Source organism: Numenius arquata, chromosome 4 (genome assembly GCF_964106895.1).
Source record: "Numenius arquata chromosome 4, bNumArq3.hap1.1, whole genome shotgun sequence".
Classification (NCBI taxonomy): domain Eukaryota; kingdom Metazoa; phylum Chordata; class Aves; order Charadriiformes; family Scolopacidae; genus Numenius; species Numenius arquata.
In genome coordinates, this window is record NC_133579.1 from 9,423,456 (window position 1) to 9,439,152 (window position 15,697).

Genomic DNA, 15,697 nt, shown 5'->3' on the forward strand with positions numbered 1-15,697 from the left:
TATCAGTACGTGTCTCTCATGTTGTTCTCCTGGCCACTCTGCAGCACTTATACTTGAAGTGGCACCTTTTCAGGGCTAGGAATATGCCTACAGAGCACATTAGGAAGGACTTAACAATGTATGGACAGGGTATGGCAGAACTCAATGTGTATGATAAGAGAAAGTGGGCTTATAGGGATATATATAAGCAGGAAGGACTTAACCAGAGAAAAAAAGGGGGCTTGGTCCTTTAGGTGCTGAAAATGAAATATGTTTTTTTGGAGTTTTCCTGAAACAGGACCAGAGACCGTATTCCAAGGTTGCAAAGTTGGCTGAATCGGTGCTGCACAGCTTGGAGCAAAGGCAGAAAGCAGAAGATTGAAATGGGAGGGTAAAACGTGATCCAAGGACATTGAAGAAAAAAGCAGTATAGTTGTCTAATCCTGCTCTCTTCTCTCACATGCTGCCTTAGAGAAAGCCCATTTTTCCCTTTCTACCAGAGAAACGCTGTTGGAAGGAGTAACTCCGTCACTGCGGCCACCCCTTTCCCAACAGCCGAATCAACCCCCCCCCAATCCCTCTCGCAGCAGCACAGCAGAGCCAGGGCACGAGAAGGAGAAGGGAGGGGGTGAGCAGACTGGCCGCTGAAGGACAACACAACCTGCAGCCTCCAGTTACCCCAGTCTGTGTCTTCTGGACACCCGTCAGTAGACATTTCATATATTGCTAAAGTTGAACTATAAACCGCAATTGGTAAATCTGCACGATAGATCAAAACACGCCTAACAGACCTTCAAATTATCAGCTATTACAGCTGTTTGATTACTTTGGAACCGCTGCTGATGGGTGACATCAGCTCAAGGCCGCGCCTGCAACTGTCTGCATCCATCCAGCGAAGCTCTCTGCAGAAAGATGTCAGGACAGGGACAGGACAGGCTCTCTCCAGAAATGGTTAATCAATAGCTTGCTGGGTGGGCTGAAGGCCATTAGATACAGTGGCGTACCTACTGTATATAAATCATGGCCCGTCTTCTCTATCACTGTCAGTCACCTCTCCTGCCATACTGGTAGTTGCCACTTTTTCCACTTGGAAGTTTTGGGGCATCACCAGAAATGTTGGTAGCATCATGGATCTGGGGAACAGTGATAATACTCTGTTGTGGGTTTTGGTGTCTTCTAGGGAGGAGGAGGAGGTAAGGAATCTATTTGTAAATGCATCTCAGTGTACCTAGCCTTTATTTCTGTCAAATATACTGTGTACATAACTAAAAGAAGTGTAATCTTAAGCCTGTCAGATGGATGGATGCAGGACAGCACGGGCAACACTGTAGTTTGGTCTTTTGAGAGATTTATTTTACAACAGAATTTTTGTGTATGGGCTTTTTAATAATAGTGAAGTAATGCCTAGACATAGCTGTAGATAGAAATCTATGCATAAATGAGGTAATTAAAATATGAATATGCATGTCCTGATTTCCTAAAGTACTGGGCTATAGTTTTACCTGCATTGTAATCACAGCTAATACCTACTTATATCTAATTATCGTTTAATACCTACTTACAAACATTTTCATATTATCAGTCTATTGTATCTAGTTACACCATTTAATAAAGATTATATTTACGTACCTTACTGTGTCAAATACATATTCCTTAAAAGCATTTATCCTACTGGCACATTTACATAAGGAGCAAGTAATTTGCTAACCTATTGTAATTTTGTATTTTTCAGCAGTCATTTTCTTGTTTTACTTTTAAAAGTTTAATAAAAAAAAGGTGAAAATAGTTAACTTTAGATAATAACCATCAGGAATTTGCTAGACAAGCTAAAGTATTATCTGAAAGTTATTTTAGCAGCTATAGTGTCCTTATGCAGGAAAGTAGTTTTCTGAATGAGAGTAAAAAATATCATTTAAGCATATGCTTCAGTTCAAGCATATGCTTGACTTAAAAGCATGTGCTTAATGACATTTTGCCTGAAAGACTAACTCTTATGCTTACTGAAGATCATGGCAAAATTCCCACTCTTTTCAGCAGGATCTGGTCCAAATGAGATATGTCAAAAATAACAACCTTTCTACATTAAAAGGCTATTCCCCTTGGTATTCAAATTGAATTGTGGATCCCATTGCCCAAAAACGTATCAGACAATATTAGTGGGATGGATTATTCATGTGTGGGGCAATTACATAGCATGCATTTAGGTAGTGGCAACAATGCTGCATTTAAACAGGTGAAAAATGTACTCCTGATCTAGGGAAAAGAAAGATGACAGAATCAAACTGTGTTTTATGATGTTTATTATAATACAGGGTGCTAAAGTTATTCTTGCTTGTATATCATAGACCTTACAATAGGCTTACTGCTTAACAGGGATAAAATTGTCAATATAGTATTTGTTTGGGGGTTTATTACATTTTTTCACTTTAAAAAAGCCTACCATCAGCATTTCACTTACCTGGTAGTCCTGGAGGAGAGATCCTTATACACACTTCTAAATCCAGCTTTCGTTTGTGTTTTGCAGGCGACAAGGTGAGCCACCACTTGAAAATGGGTTCCTTCCATACCTGGGCTGTGCCCTGCAGTTCGGTGCCAACCCCCTTGAATTCCTCAGAGAAAAGCAGAAGAAGCACGGCCACATTTTCACTTGCCTGGTAGCGGGGAAATACATCCATTTTCTCACTGACCCTTTTTCATACCATGCATTGATACGCCATGGAAAGCACTTGGACTGGAAAAAGTTCCATTTTGCTACTTCTGCCAAGGTAACGCTTTAAAAAAGGTCTTAATATCTAACATGCAAAGTATCTGCTGGCAGGACAGAGGTACCCCGCTAATCCCTAGAGCACTTGAAATATTATTGGATTCACATTTCTGCACTTCTATTGATTTAAAACATTGGGGTCTTCTTTATTTTTCCCCTTTCCTTAATGGAAAGGAAATTTGCAGTGATTTGGATTATCCAAAATGACATGTCATGTAGTATCCCAAATTGCTAAAGTAGAAGTACAATTAGCACCATCTGCAAAGTGATAATATAGCTTGCTGAAGCTGAAACCTTCTTCAGGAGACGCTCACCCATATGGAAGATTTGGTCCTAATACCTTAAAAAATGATGCAACACAGTAGGATCTCAGCCAAACTCTTACTGAAGCAAGCAAAAAGTCTCGTGTTGTTGTCAATGGGAGTTGAATGAAGCTCTAGGTAACCACATCCATTTATTTGTAAGCATCTATTCAAATCTATTTTCATTTACCTACTTAACTGCTATAGTTCACTGAGAAAGTATCAGTTCTAGTATTAAGAGCCCTTATTATGCTTCCCTCTAGTGAACTATGAAGTTATACTTTGGCTTCAATTTCTGTTAGACTTTATCATCCAGGTTATGGCAGGCCTTATTTATCATGCGTGCAATTTATTTTGTGACAGGCTTTTGGGCATGGTAGCATTGACCCAGCAGAGGGAAACACCACTGAAAATTTTCATCAGACTTTCATTAGAACCCTTCAAGGTAATGCCCTAGATGCCCTCATTGAAGCAATGATGGAAAACCTACAATACGTCATGCTGCAGTCAAGAACACCTAAACTTCAGTCAAATGCTTGGGTGACAGAAGGACTTTATACGTTCTGTTGCCAGGTGATGTTCGAGTCTGGCTTTTTAACACTTTTTGGTAAAGAGTTTAATTCAAATCACGACAAAAATCTGTCATCAAAGCAGGAAACTGAGAGAGCTCATATCCTAAATGCCCTCGAAAACTTCAAGGAATTTGATAAGATCTTTCCGGCCCTCGTGGCGGGGCTGCCTATCCACCTCTTCAAGAGTGCCCACAGTGCGCGTGAGAAGCTGGGGGAGGCACTCCTTCACAAGAACCTCCAGAAGAGGGACAACCTCTCCGAGCTTGTCACCCTCCGCATGTTCCTGAATGACACTCTGTCAACCTTCGATGACATGGAAAAAGCGAAGACCCACGTGGCGGTGCTCTGGGCCTCGCAAGCCAACACCATTCCTGCCACATTTTGGAGCTTGTTCTATCTTCTTAAGTAAGTCCCAGTGCTTCTTGTTTCCAAACAAGAAAAATGCTTGTTATCTTTCAAAAACCAGTTCATTAACACAGACAAATTCCACTGCTTGATACTTCATCAGTGTCAAAAAGCTTACTGATGACAACAGAGGTGGCATGCTGTTCTGGACTTCCACAGAAAAAAAAACCTTCACTCATCTGAGACTAAGTAGTAGTACGACAGAGCAATTCTGTACTAGTTTTTACAAAAAAAAACCCAAACACTCCAGAGCAATGCTACACTTTGTGAAGAAAGCTTTGGAGTAAATCTATATGATATGACAGTAAAAGTGCTGGTTACAGTCAGAACATTAATTGAAGCCTCCTGACAGAATCAGACATTTTTAGACCATCTCCCTAGAGCATGCATAACTTCATTATTGTTTTTAGAGATACTTAATAGAAAATAGTTTTTACATTGACAGATCCTACTGAGGTTGCAGTGTACACTGCAGCTGCTGAGCTTGTTACTCATGAGAGGGGCGCACAGTTCAGATATTAAATGTCCATTTTAGAGTGAGCCTCTGTGGAGCATAATCTACCTCAGCACGGCTTACTCTTCAGTATGTATCCAAATTGCTGACGTTTTTATTTAGCCAGTGACTTGTACCCTCATATCTACCTGCCAATGCCAATATCTGAGGGGTTTTAGTACTTTTAATTCCAAGAATGCATTGGCTTTAGGTCTTCTGGCCTTGGAGTCATTTAAGCCCCTGACTGATTGTGCCTTCATCAAGACACTATTGCATCCAGTATTATTATCTATAGGTATTTCACCATAGCTCCTATATTCCATTTCTGTAAGAAAGTCCAGAGAGTGAAGGGTACTATGTGGAGTTTTAGTATTAGGAAGATTCTTTTCAGCTAGACAGAATATTGCCACATAACAGGACTTCATCCAGGATAAGTGATGTTATAAAACTGATCTATGAACCTGTTCCTAAACTTTCTACCCACAGTGGGGCTATTTCCTAATCTACAACTGATTGTTTTATTTCTTATTCTTGGCGTTGCTTTTTAGTGACATTCCCATTTATTACCAGAGTTATGCACATTAGTTCTGTATCACCTGTCACTGGAGACAGAATCAATTACTTGATTTTTTTTCCTTTTCCTGAAGCTATCATGTCTTTGCCAAGACATGAAAAAGTGCAATTGCAGCATTTTGCTGCAACGTTTTCATTTTAGAAGGTTGTACTTGTCAGCTAACAAACTACATTTTAGTCAGGAAGAAAGTTAATGGAAAAACTCCCTTTTAAACCGTTCTTAAGTATAAAATGATGCTATTCTTCTGCTCTTTTGATCTTAGGAATCCAGAAGCAATGAGAGTTGCTACCAAAGAAGTGCAAAGTGTTTTGGAAATTGCCGGAGAGAAGATCAGCTTAGATGGCAAACATATTTCCTTGAACCGAAAACAGCTGGATAATATGCCAGTCCTAGGTATGATTATTTCATGCAGGAAAACCAGAAATCACCCCACAATTTTCATAGTCTTCTATTTGTTACCATATAAATGCTTGCTATGGAATTACTATTGAATTAGTCAACAAACAGTGGAAAAAAAACCTGTATGTTCTTTAGCAATAGCCAACACAATCGGTCTTCCCAATGTCCCAGGTGGTACTGAGAGTGTCAAAATTCCCATGGATAGCACTTTTTTCTGGGTAATGGCAAGTCTCAGTAGTGCTACACAGCTACGTAACATAGTATTGGAGACCCAAGGACAATTCAGAACAATATTTTGTTTAGTAATGACTTTACATCAAATAAAAGGGTGTTGCCTAACTTTATACCCCAATTCTTATGGTGTGAAACAATATCTTCTAATACCATTTACTTTTATTTCCTCTTAGTATTTTTCAGATAATAGGTACATTTTTCAAAAGTGTCCAAGTTACAAAGTTTTGAAAATGTCACCCTTTAACTACTCGTGCTGCTTTTTTCTTTTAAAAAAAAAGTCAGCTTATATTGAGACAAAAAGAACACACCAAGTTGCATTTTATGAGTACTTGTTTCTCTGCACCACATCTTAAAGTTTCAGAAAATCCTGATCACTGCACTGCTTCTTTTTTTCATTTTTCAACGTTTCCAGTTTTGACTGGTTTGTTCTTTATCTTAGAGTGAAAATGTGTCTCACTTTCAAATATTCTGTTACACCAACTATAAGTATTTTTCTAGGGGAAAGCAGATTATGTTCTCAGTGTTATCTGCAGAAGGGATAATAATGCTAAAAAGAGATGAGAAAGACACTTGCTTAGGCACTTAGAAAGTTATTGTTAAAATATTTCTTCTAATAAATTCAGGGTTTGATAATGGGTTTGAAATAGTTCAAAATGCGTGACCTGCCCCAAGGACACACACATACTATTTCCATGGTAATTGTTCCTTTTCCTCTCCCAACAGATAGCATCATCAAGGAGGCAATGAGGCTATCGAGTGCATCCATGACTTTCCGAGTTGCCAAGGAGGATTTCACTTTGCACTTGGAGAACGATTTTTACAACATTCGCAGTGATGATATTGTAGCTCTTTATCCTCAATTGTTGCATTTTGATCCGGAAATCTATGCTGATCCCTTGGTAAGTATTCATCGAAGACTGGGCTCGAGCAGAAGCTAACGTGCCTTTAAATAGAGCATTTATCATGGGTGCCACCATGGCTGGTTTTCTGTTGTGCTCCAGACAGTCTTTCTTACACCTGGAGACATAATGATAGGCAAGAAAAAGAATGAAATCAGCACAAGCACTATCTGCAACACATGTTTTAGTGTAACCAGAAAGTGTGCTGCCAGCCCAAGAGAGCCTTCTATTTACTGCCTTCTTCGGTGAGGAAAGATCACCATTATGGGAGGGCTCAAGGGAGGACAAGGATAAGAATAACATTTTCCCTAATGCACAGAATAAGAAACCCTCCAGATCGGCTGCATGAATGAGGATTCAGGTTATGTTCCTTATTTTAAGAAGTCACAAAAGAGGAGGAGAGTCATCAGCAAAGAACCTGGGATCACATCCCACATACCAGAACTTCTCAGGGTCTACCCTCTCCAAAGCAGCACCATGGGGCCAGGCACTACCGTACAATGCTTACTGCTAGAGGCTCTTCATTCCCCACCTGAATTTTGTGTCTTAATGGCATTATCTAGTCTTGGGAGGTGTTCAAATATCAAGTAACTCTGTTTTGGGTTCAATTACAGACATTCAAATACGATCGCTTTCTCAATGAGAATGGAGAAGAGAAGACTGACTTCTACCGCAACGGTCGCAAGTTGAAGTATTACTACATGCCGTTTGGGACAGGCATAGCAAAATGCCCCGGCAGGTTATTTGCTGTCCATGAAATTAAACAATTTTTGGCTTTGATATTTTCATATTTTGAGATAGAGCTTGTGGACAATAATGTGGAATGTCCTTCTTTAGATCAATCCCGTGCAGGACTGGGTATTTTGCAACCAGCCAATGACATTGATTTCAGGTATAGACTGAAATGCCTATGAATATATATTTTATATTATACACATAAACTATGCACTATATAAATACACTATATAACATACACTTTATATATATTTTATGTATATATGCAAATGAAATCACAGAATGTTGTAAGTCTTGGGGGAAAATCTGTATGAAGATGCTAATTCATCAGGCTAATGGCAAATGCATAATGTATACCATTACGGTACCAGCATGCAGTGGGTTTAATGCACTGTGTTGATACAAATGTTTCCCCTTTTACCAACCATTCTGAAGTGCAAGTTAAGATTCTGAATTGTGCATGTACAGTAGTTTTTTTTTTTTCTTAATGTCACCAAATACTTTCCCAGAGTTCATTAGAATGTCATCATCTAATTCAAAATAATTGTCAAAATTCAACTACAGTTAAAACATTCTTTTTTAGAATTGAAATGTTGTGGATGGTGGTTCTCCCCACAGGTGAAATAAAAATTTTGTTGTATAAAGGCAGGTTCATGGTAGGGAGGGGAGAGGTTCCTGGGGAAGTACCTTTATGGTTTTATGAAAAACTAGAAAAAAACTTGAAGAAAATCTACAAAAATGTTCACGTTCTAGTGAAACTGCAAAACTTGTTTTATATTCATTATAATACACTTCTTTTCAGAAAGTTGTAACTGTATTAAAATAAATGACATTAGCTGAACCAAATACATCTCTAAGCTGTTTGTTATTTGTGTGTCTTAACATTCTCAAAGATTTATGTCAAAGGCACCTAAGCCAGCTTTAAATCTGTTGTTGGTTTCAGTGGCCAATGCGGCCCAAACCACAGGAACTAGCCAGCTTGAACACTGATATGGAGATAAATAAAGAGCCACCGTGTATTCACCAGTGCTTCTGGTTGGATTTTGCACCATTCTCTGAACTCCGTATTTCCATAAGCCTCCATCGGTCATACTCTTCAGGTCTTCCTAGTCTAATTCTATTAAAATTATCATGGGTATGCCCACACATTTCATTTTTAGTGGTGGCATGTCCGTAACAACAATTGTTTCAGGGATAATAGAATTTGGTTCTCTGTAACATCCCTGTCCTTTTCTGCTGCGAATGATGGATGGATGTGACAAAAGTCCATTTTTTAATGAAACATCTTCAGACTGAAAGAGATAGCTTTCTTATCATCTGCCAATGTAAAGAACAAATGGGCTTAAAATATTGTTGTTATCCTGTTTTTGTATGTTTCTAAAGACTTATGGTCTGACCTTTTGTCCTTGATTCAAAAGTAAGCCTCATCACAGGAGATGAGATACAGGACTATTAGATATTTTCAAATTTCACATTCTGGCAAGTCGTCAGTCTGTCTGATAGAGCTCTTCCTAAACACGGAATTTTGGATTGAGTCCTAGAACTGCTTTAAATTATGTATCCATTTATCTTCTCACTATCCCCTGTGCTAAATAGTCCACCGAAAATAAAAAGAAACTTTAGTGTGTGATTATTTATTACCTGCGTGGTGTCTTTGTAATTTTATTTAATCTTTTTTAATTTTCAAAGGAGAACAGAGAACACCATTTCATTGCTATTTGCAACACGTGTAATATTAAGCTATTAAGTATAATGCAAGAGGTTTTGAATTCTTTGGTTGTCTTGGTGAGGCAAGTATCCAGTAGGTACAGCTTTAGGTACAGCTGGTTTCATACTTCTGTCAATTAATTTTTTTAAATGATTTATATAAATTATAGCATATTCATTGTAAGTTGGCACTGTCTCACAGAACACATGAAAGCCTGACATTATCATAATTACGTGTGCCTGGGCACATTTATTACCATTAGAGTATCTACCCCCCCTTTTCTTAAACAAATCCTGCTTAAAACAGGTTTTGTGGGTAGCGAGGCTATTCAATGTTTTAAGCAAAATACCCTTGCTTGATGAAAAGGAATTCAACATAGAGTTACAAAGGCAGATAACAAAAGATAAGACGACGACTGCTCAACTAATTCTAGGTTCCCTGGAAAATTAAGCCTTCTTTTACATCCTCTTGTCTCCTTCAAACTGACTGCTCCAGATCTGACTGTGGGTTAATGTTTTCTTTCAGCTCCCTTGGTCCATGAGAAATTGAAGTATTCCGTAGCTCCTAGAGCTGTTCTGACTTTCAGCTACCCAAGCAATGCCAACAGTAGAGAACAGAGGGGAAACACCACAGGATTCACCCCACAGGTTAAAATCAAGTTCTGAACACCGTGGGGAGGCCACTGGCTTTATCACCAAGCGTCCATGCTCTCAGAGACACCACAGGAGACACAAAAGCCATCATCTCCATGTTTGCATTGACTACTTGGTACTTCTTCCTCCTTCGCCTGCCATGTCATAATCATAGAATGGTTAGAGTTGGAAGGGACCTTAAAGATCATCGAGTTCCAACCCCCCTGCCATGGGCAGGGACACCTCCACTAGAGCAGGTTGCTCAAAGCCCCATCCAGCCTGGCCTTGAACACCTCTAGGGATGGGGCATCCACAACTTCCCTGGGCAACCTGTTCGAGTGCTTCACCACCCTCACAGTAAAGAATTTCCTCCTAATATCTAACCTAAATCTCCCCTCTTCCAATTTAAAACCATTACTCTTTGTCCTGTCACTACATTTCCTGACAAAGAGTCCCAAAAATAATCCTGGTCCATTGGAATTATGTTCTCAGGGCTTTGCTTGACTGGCCCGATCCCATTCCCCAGTCTTCCCCACTACGCCGACAGTGTCTGCATTAAGTCAGATGCCTGTTTTCTTTCCCGGGACTCTGAAACCTACTCTTCCCTCAACTACTCATTCTTCCCCTTGTTACATTCCTTTTTCATTCATCCAGATACTTGCTACATGGGCAGATCTACAGAAGGTATTTGGAAAGATATTGGTGTGGTCTCTCTGGTCTTTCAGTCCCTTCACAGGGACTTCAGCATTTTAAATAGAAGTTCAGGTAGGGGGAACCATGCCACATTTTTCATTGCAGCAGACATATAGGGAGAAGCTTCAGTTTCTGTTTGAAGTTTACTTTTTCGTAATGTTTTTTTTCAGTGAGGATTAGATCAGTCTTTAATGTTCAGAATGTACCAGATAAATGCTACAAATACGTTAGGTTTTGTCGATAGCCTTCGGCGATTTTGCACCAAGAAGATGAAGAGCAAGCAAATAAAAAGTGTTAAGTTCTGTCAGGCTGGGCTGCTATTTACAAATTTATGCCTGGCTTTGAAGTCAGTGCTAAAATTGTTGACATCCTAGAACAAAAATTGCTTCTTTGCAACTTTCATAAATCCCTATGAATTTCTAATGGAAAAAAATATCAACTGATGTTCTTAAAAGTCTATTTGCAATTAAAATAACTATATTTAAAAAAAAATTGTAGTACATATTGATGCACATGATGAACAACATTGCTTTAAAAATTATTTACTCCAATACGCAAAGTACAAAGCTTTGTTTTCAAAGAAATCTTAATAAATACAAGCCCAATGGAAAAGAGATATACTCCTGATAGGGCAGATATAACTAAGGACCGGCCAGAACTCCCAAATGTTTGTGCAATGCAAGTATCTTTTAATAATAATAATAATAATACATATCTGCAAATTGCCAGCTTTAGTGTATCTCACATCGCTCTAATGGAGAGCCAATTTGAAGATTTCCTACCAGAGGCAGAGGGACCATTCCCAGGTAACAAACCACCACAGAGGCAGGCACCAGTGTCCATGCCCATCCCACCCAAGTCCAATGCCTTAACTGCAGAGTCATCATAAACTGGCAGAAGCCAGATCATACACCGGGTCCTGCAGGGGTGGCCAAGGGGCTCCTGCCAAACCTCCTGTGGGAGCGTGTCCATCACCACTCAGCCTCCCGTCACTCCTCTCTTGATGGGGTACAACTCTCCAAGGACTGCTGGACCCATAACCTACGGATTGATGTTCAGTGTATAAAAGAACAGGGGTGACCAGCTCTTTCTGTCCAGTTCTGAACTGCTGAACCATGAGGAGTACATCAGCACATCCTCAGGGGACTCTGCAATGCCACTTTTTAATCTTGACTTAGTGCTATGCAGCTGAGAAGATCCAGTACAACCCCCTGCGTATGCTTCCACTTAGTGACACAAGACAGAGAGATGAACAGGTTGAACAGTTTTGGATAGAGATTGCTTCTTTTTTTTTTTTCTTTTTTTTTTTTTTTTCTTATAGGGCTATATACAAATATTTTGGTTTGCTGCCACGGCTGCTAATGTTCTAACCTCAGTTACACCCCTGTTACTGGGGTCGCACAGATGCAAGGGCAGAGAGAAAAGAGTACAAAGTCTGTGGCTGCTATGCCACAGCTAATGTAATCAAATACTTCAGCAATCGATAGTCATCTGCCTTGCCAGGGTCATGGGCAACCACAAGGTTATAACAGGGCAATTCTCTCTGCTGCCTCCCCTGATAGCAGTGTTTTTCTTAAGACAGGAGACCAAAAAAAAGTAAGACTAAAGACCGTAAGAGCAATTAGAAAACTATTGGGCATATCCAGGGTGGTGGGAATGAGACAGCCTCTGCCGTGGGTTGTGTGGGTATTTCACATTACATACTAACTAGGTACAATGCATAAAGAGATATGGACAGAAGGGTGACAAAGACCTCACTCCTCAGGTGAGAACCCTAACCGTTAGCTTGGTTCAGGCATTCACTCCTTTTCTCATGGAATGTGTAGCTTGTTTTCTTGGAAAAACGGAACAGATTCTACAGGATGATTTGCATGACTCCCTGACGGTATCCTTATAGCTAAAGTGCTCTCTTAGCTGAGAAAAGATTCAATTTCCACATGGGGTTGAAGTCCTTGAGGCTCTTACACAGCCCAGGGAGTGACTCTAACCTTGTGGTTGTCCTGTAAGGGGTGAGGAAGAGCAAGGGGTACCTCCTGAGGGGGCACCAGCACATTATAGACTAGGGACACAAAGGAGTTTAAGTGATCAAGCTTTTTTGGACCCATTTGAGCCCTGCGTCAGGTTGGCCAGGTGCCTCTGCACAGCCATTTTGGGATTAGGAGCAAGAAACGGGCAGCCAGGTGAGAGCAGGTGGTTCATAACCCAGCAGAAGGAGGCACTTTGGCTGAGCAGATGGCACCTAGGCAGTGAAAATGCTTTACAGTTTTCAGGCTAAAAGAAATCTTTACCTCATCACAGAGTTCTTGGAGGTGACATGATGACCTTACTAATGAATCAAGACACCTTATCAGAAAACAAGACAGTTTTACGTTTCTGAAACCATGCTGGCTATAGCTGTTGTTCACCAGCTGGGATTCATCCACGGAGAAACTGTCCCAGATAAGCTTTGGATGGATGTTAAGAGTCACGTAAAAGTACCCTGGGCAGACCCATCTGCCCCTGGCAGGCTGAACCATCTCCTTTCCAGCAACGCCAGCACGAAGCAGCAGCAGCTACGCTGGGAGGCAGCAGTTGGCAGCCTTGGGAGGAGGAGGATGCAGCGTGGAGGGGGCTCTCTGTGGTTGGGACCTGGCCCTGCAGCACACTGGGGATCTTCTCAAGCCTAAGGTTCAGCCTGGAACTGCTTGACAGGATGAAGCTAAAACCATCTCCGCCCAATTTTAGAAGGAAGAAGCTGCCACTGCGTTGTGTGGGGACTTGTTCTGTGAGGCTTGCTTTGAGGAGCTCCCCAACGGCAGAGGGAGAGGACCTCCTGGTCTATGGATCCTGATGGGCTGAGGGTCAAAGTTGCAAACGCAAAATGCTGCTCTTCTCAGTCAAAACCACAGCACGTCTGGGCTCAGACAGCAGCAGAACTGTAGGCACCTGATAGCAGCGCTGCCACTGAGCTCAGGCAGCCACTCCTCAACTTGTCAACCGTGGCTTTGGTGACTCTGGTTTTGAACAAAGGTTTTCAAGCCCTACCTACATTTCTTAAGTTGCTTTTGTATTTTACTGTAGAAACATCAGGATGAACTGGTGTGTATGTTGTAAGACATTTCATGCAAATTTCTGAAGAAAAAAAAAAAGAGGAAGCAAAAAGAGGAAAAGTCATGGGATATTTTTCTGGAAGCATGAAATAAATAGGTGGAATAGGGTGCTTTGAAAGATATCGTACATGGTCTTGGTGTAAATGGATAGCTGGAGCGGCATAAATAGGTATTTGCCATTTATGAACTGCACTGAGTGCTACAGTTGCGTGTCGGCAGCCCAAAGATAGGGCCAAGATCTGCTCTCATTTACACCACTGTAAGGTGAGCACAGTTAAACAGCACACAGAGGGGGCTTGATCATAATTATGCCTACAATCTGTCCCTCTTAAGCTAGCTGCATACAGGAGGTTTGGTGGTAAAAGCAGTCATTGTCTCATAATAACCTTAGAATTAAACAATAAAAAGGTTACATACTATTAAATGGACTGCTGTCTGTGTAAATACCCAGCTTACTAACTGTTGTTGACTTTAGTTTGTTTTCTGCCAAGACAGACAACTCTGTGGGACACGCTTGAAATCAAATGATCTTCAGTGGTCCACGTGTCATGAAAAGAGAGAGAGAGGTCACTTCAGAGCAATTCACTAAAGAGACACAGATTTTTAAAATGAGAAGTTCATTTTACATAATTCACTAACATATAAGATGCTGCAGACCCTGCTTATCTCGTTAAGGGTAATAGTAATTTCTGAAATTCATCTCATCAGATAGCAGGATCCCATAGAGACTGTGAAAGATTAAAATACTTTGGCTGACTGAATCACTCTTGTTTTGACAACTCTTTGGTGTGAGGGGCCGTGTAATTATTTCTTAGCAAGATCTGTGTAAGAGTTGATTGGAAAGGGATTAGATGTCTCACAGTCACCAGTAACTGGAGACTTGAGACATAAACATCCACAAGAACATCATTAAAGACCATAGGCTGGAAAAGTCCAGGCTAGACGCCCACTTCACCCTACGCATGGTAAGAGATCCACTTTGCCCAAGAGTATGGCAAACACAAGTGGAGCTTCCTCAGGATCTGTATAAGGCTCCTAAGCAATGGACTTGCTCTCAGAGGTGCTCAACCTGCAAGTGCTCAGCTCTTCAAGAAAACAACTGGGTTTCTGTCAGGTTCTGGAGGTCTCTGGGAGGCCTCCATCCTCGTGTTAGCTGATGGCAAACACCCTGTGGGCAGTGCTTGCTGGCAAGAGAGCATTGCCCTGTCCTTGCCACCCCTCTGATGTCCCTCTGCCAGCTGCACCGTGGCCAGTCTCACCTTTTGCTTGGTTTGTAGAGAGATCAGTGCCAGCTCCCCTGTCTCTTCTCAGTCCATGCGCTGTACGGATGTCTGGCCTCTGTTGCACAGAGCACCTCAAAAGATAAATCAGAGCCTGCAAGAGAATTGTGGACAGATATGAACATCTGGTGCCTGTGAAAGCTTTATCATTCACCACCAATCATAGAATGGTTCGGGTTGGAAGGGACCTTAAAGATCATCGAGTTCCAACCCCCTGCCATGGGCAGGGACACCTCCCACTAGACCAGGTTGCTCAAAGCCCCATCCAGCCTGGCCTTGAACACCTCCAGGGATGGGGCGTCCACAACTTCTCTGGGCAACCAAGAGCTTGCATGGCTGGTTTGAAGCACAGGGTGAGGAACGTTGCATCAGTTGGTGAGAGGAGATCTGGGCCTTGCTGACCTACTGTGACCTCAGCTCTGCTCCCTTCTTTAGTGATAATTGCCCTTACACTGAGAGAAAGGCTTCCTCTCTGATTTATGTGACATTTTGTCTTGACTGCTCTGCCCAAGTAAGCAAAGCCCCAGCAAAGCAAACAGTCAAGGGGGGCCTTTCTGAAAATACATCCTCCACATTGAACTGGCTCATTTCATGGCTATTTTCCTTCCTAGATGTAAGAAGTTAGAACAAGCAATAATATCCTTCTGAGGATTAAAAGCTGATGTTAAAAATGAGAGGGGAAACCATTAAGGACAAAAGCAACAGTCAGTTATATGAATTCTGGTAACCGTGCCTCATACTCTTGGTACGTTGGCTTCTTACAGGTATTAGTTAGATACAGCAAACCTGGGTAAACAGACCAAAACAACTGTTGTCTATTGAAATTGTGTGTCTGGAGTTAAAAGAGATTCTCCTGTATCTGAAAAGAGACTCTAGTCAAAGGACTTTTCCTGAAATCCAGTGATATGATAAAGCATTAGGAATTCTGCAGCATCTGCA

At 41.1% G+C, this 15,697-nt stretch overlaps 1 protein-coding gene across 1 annotated transcript; it reads left to right on the forward strand.

The window, feature by feature from the left end:
• The first annotated feature begins 1,092 nt into the window (after positions 1 to 1,092).
• On the forward strand, positions 1,093 to 7,535 carry CYP7A1 (cytochrome P450 family 7 subfamily A member 1). Its single transcript, XM_074146628.1, has 6 exons — positions 1,093 to 1,172; positions 2,504 to 2,744; positions 3,409 to 4,022; positions 5,352 to 5,482; positions 6,446 to 6,621; positions 7,236 to 7,535. Exons 1-6 carry the CDS (start codon positions 1,093 to 1,095, stop codon positions 7,533 to 7,535), a joined length of 1,542 nt encoding a protein of 513 aa, XP_074002729.1.
• The last annotated feature ends 8,162 nt before the right edge of the window (positions 7,536 to 15,697 follow it).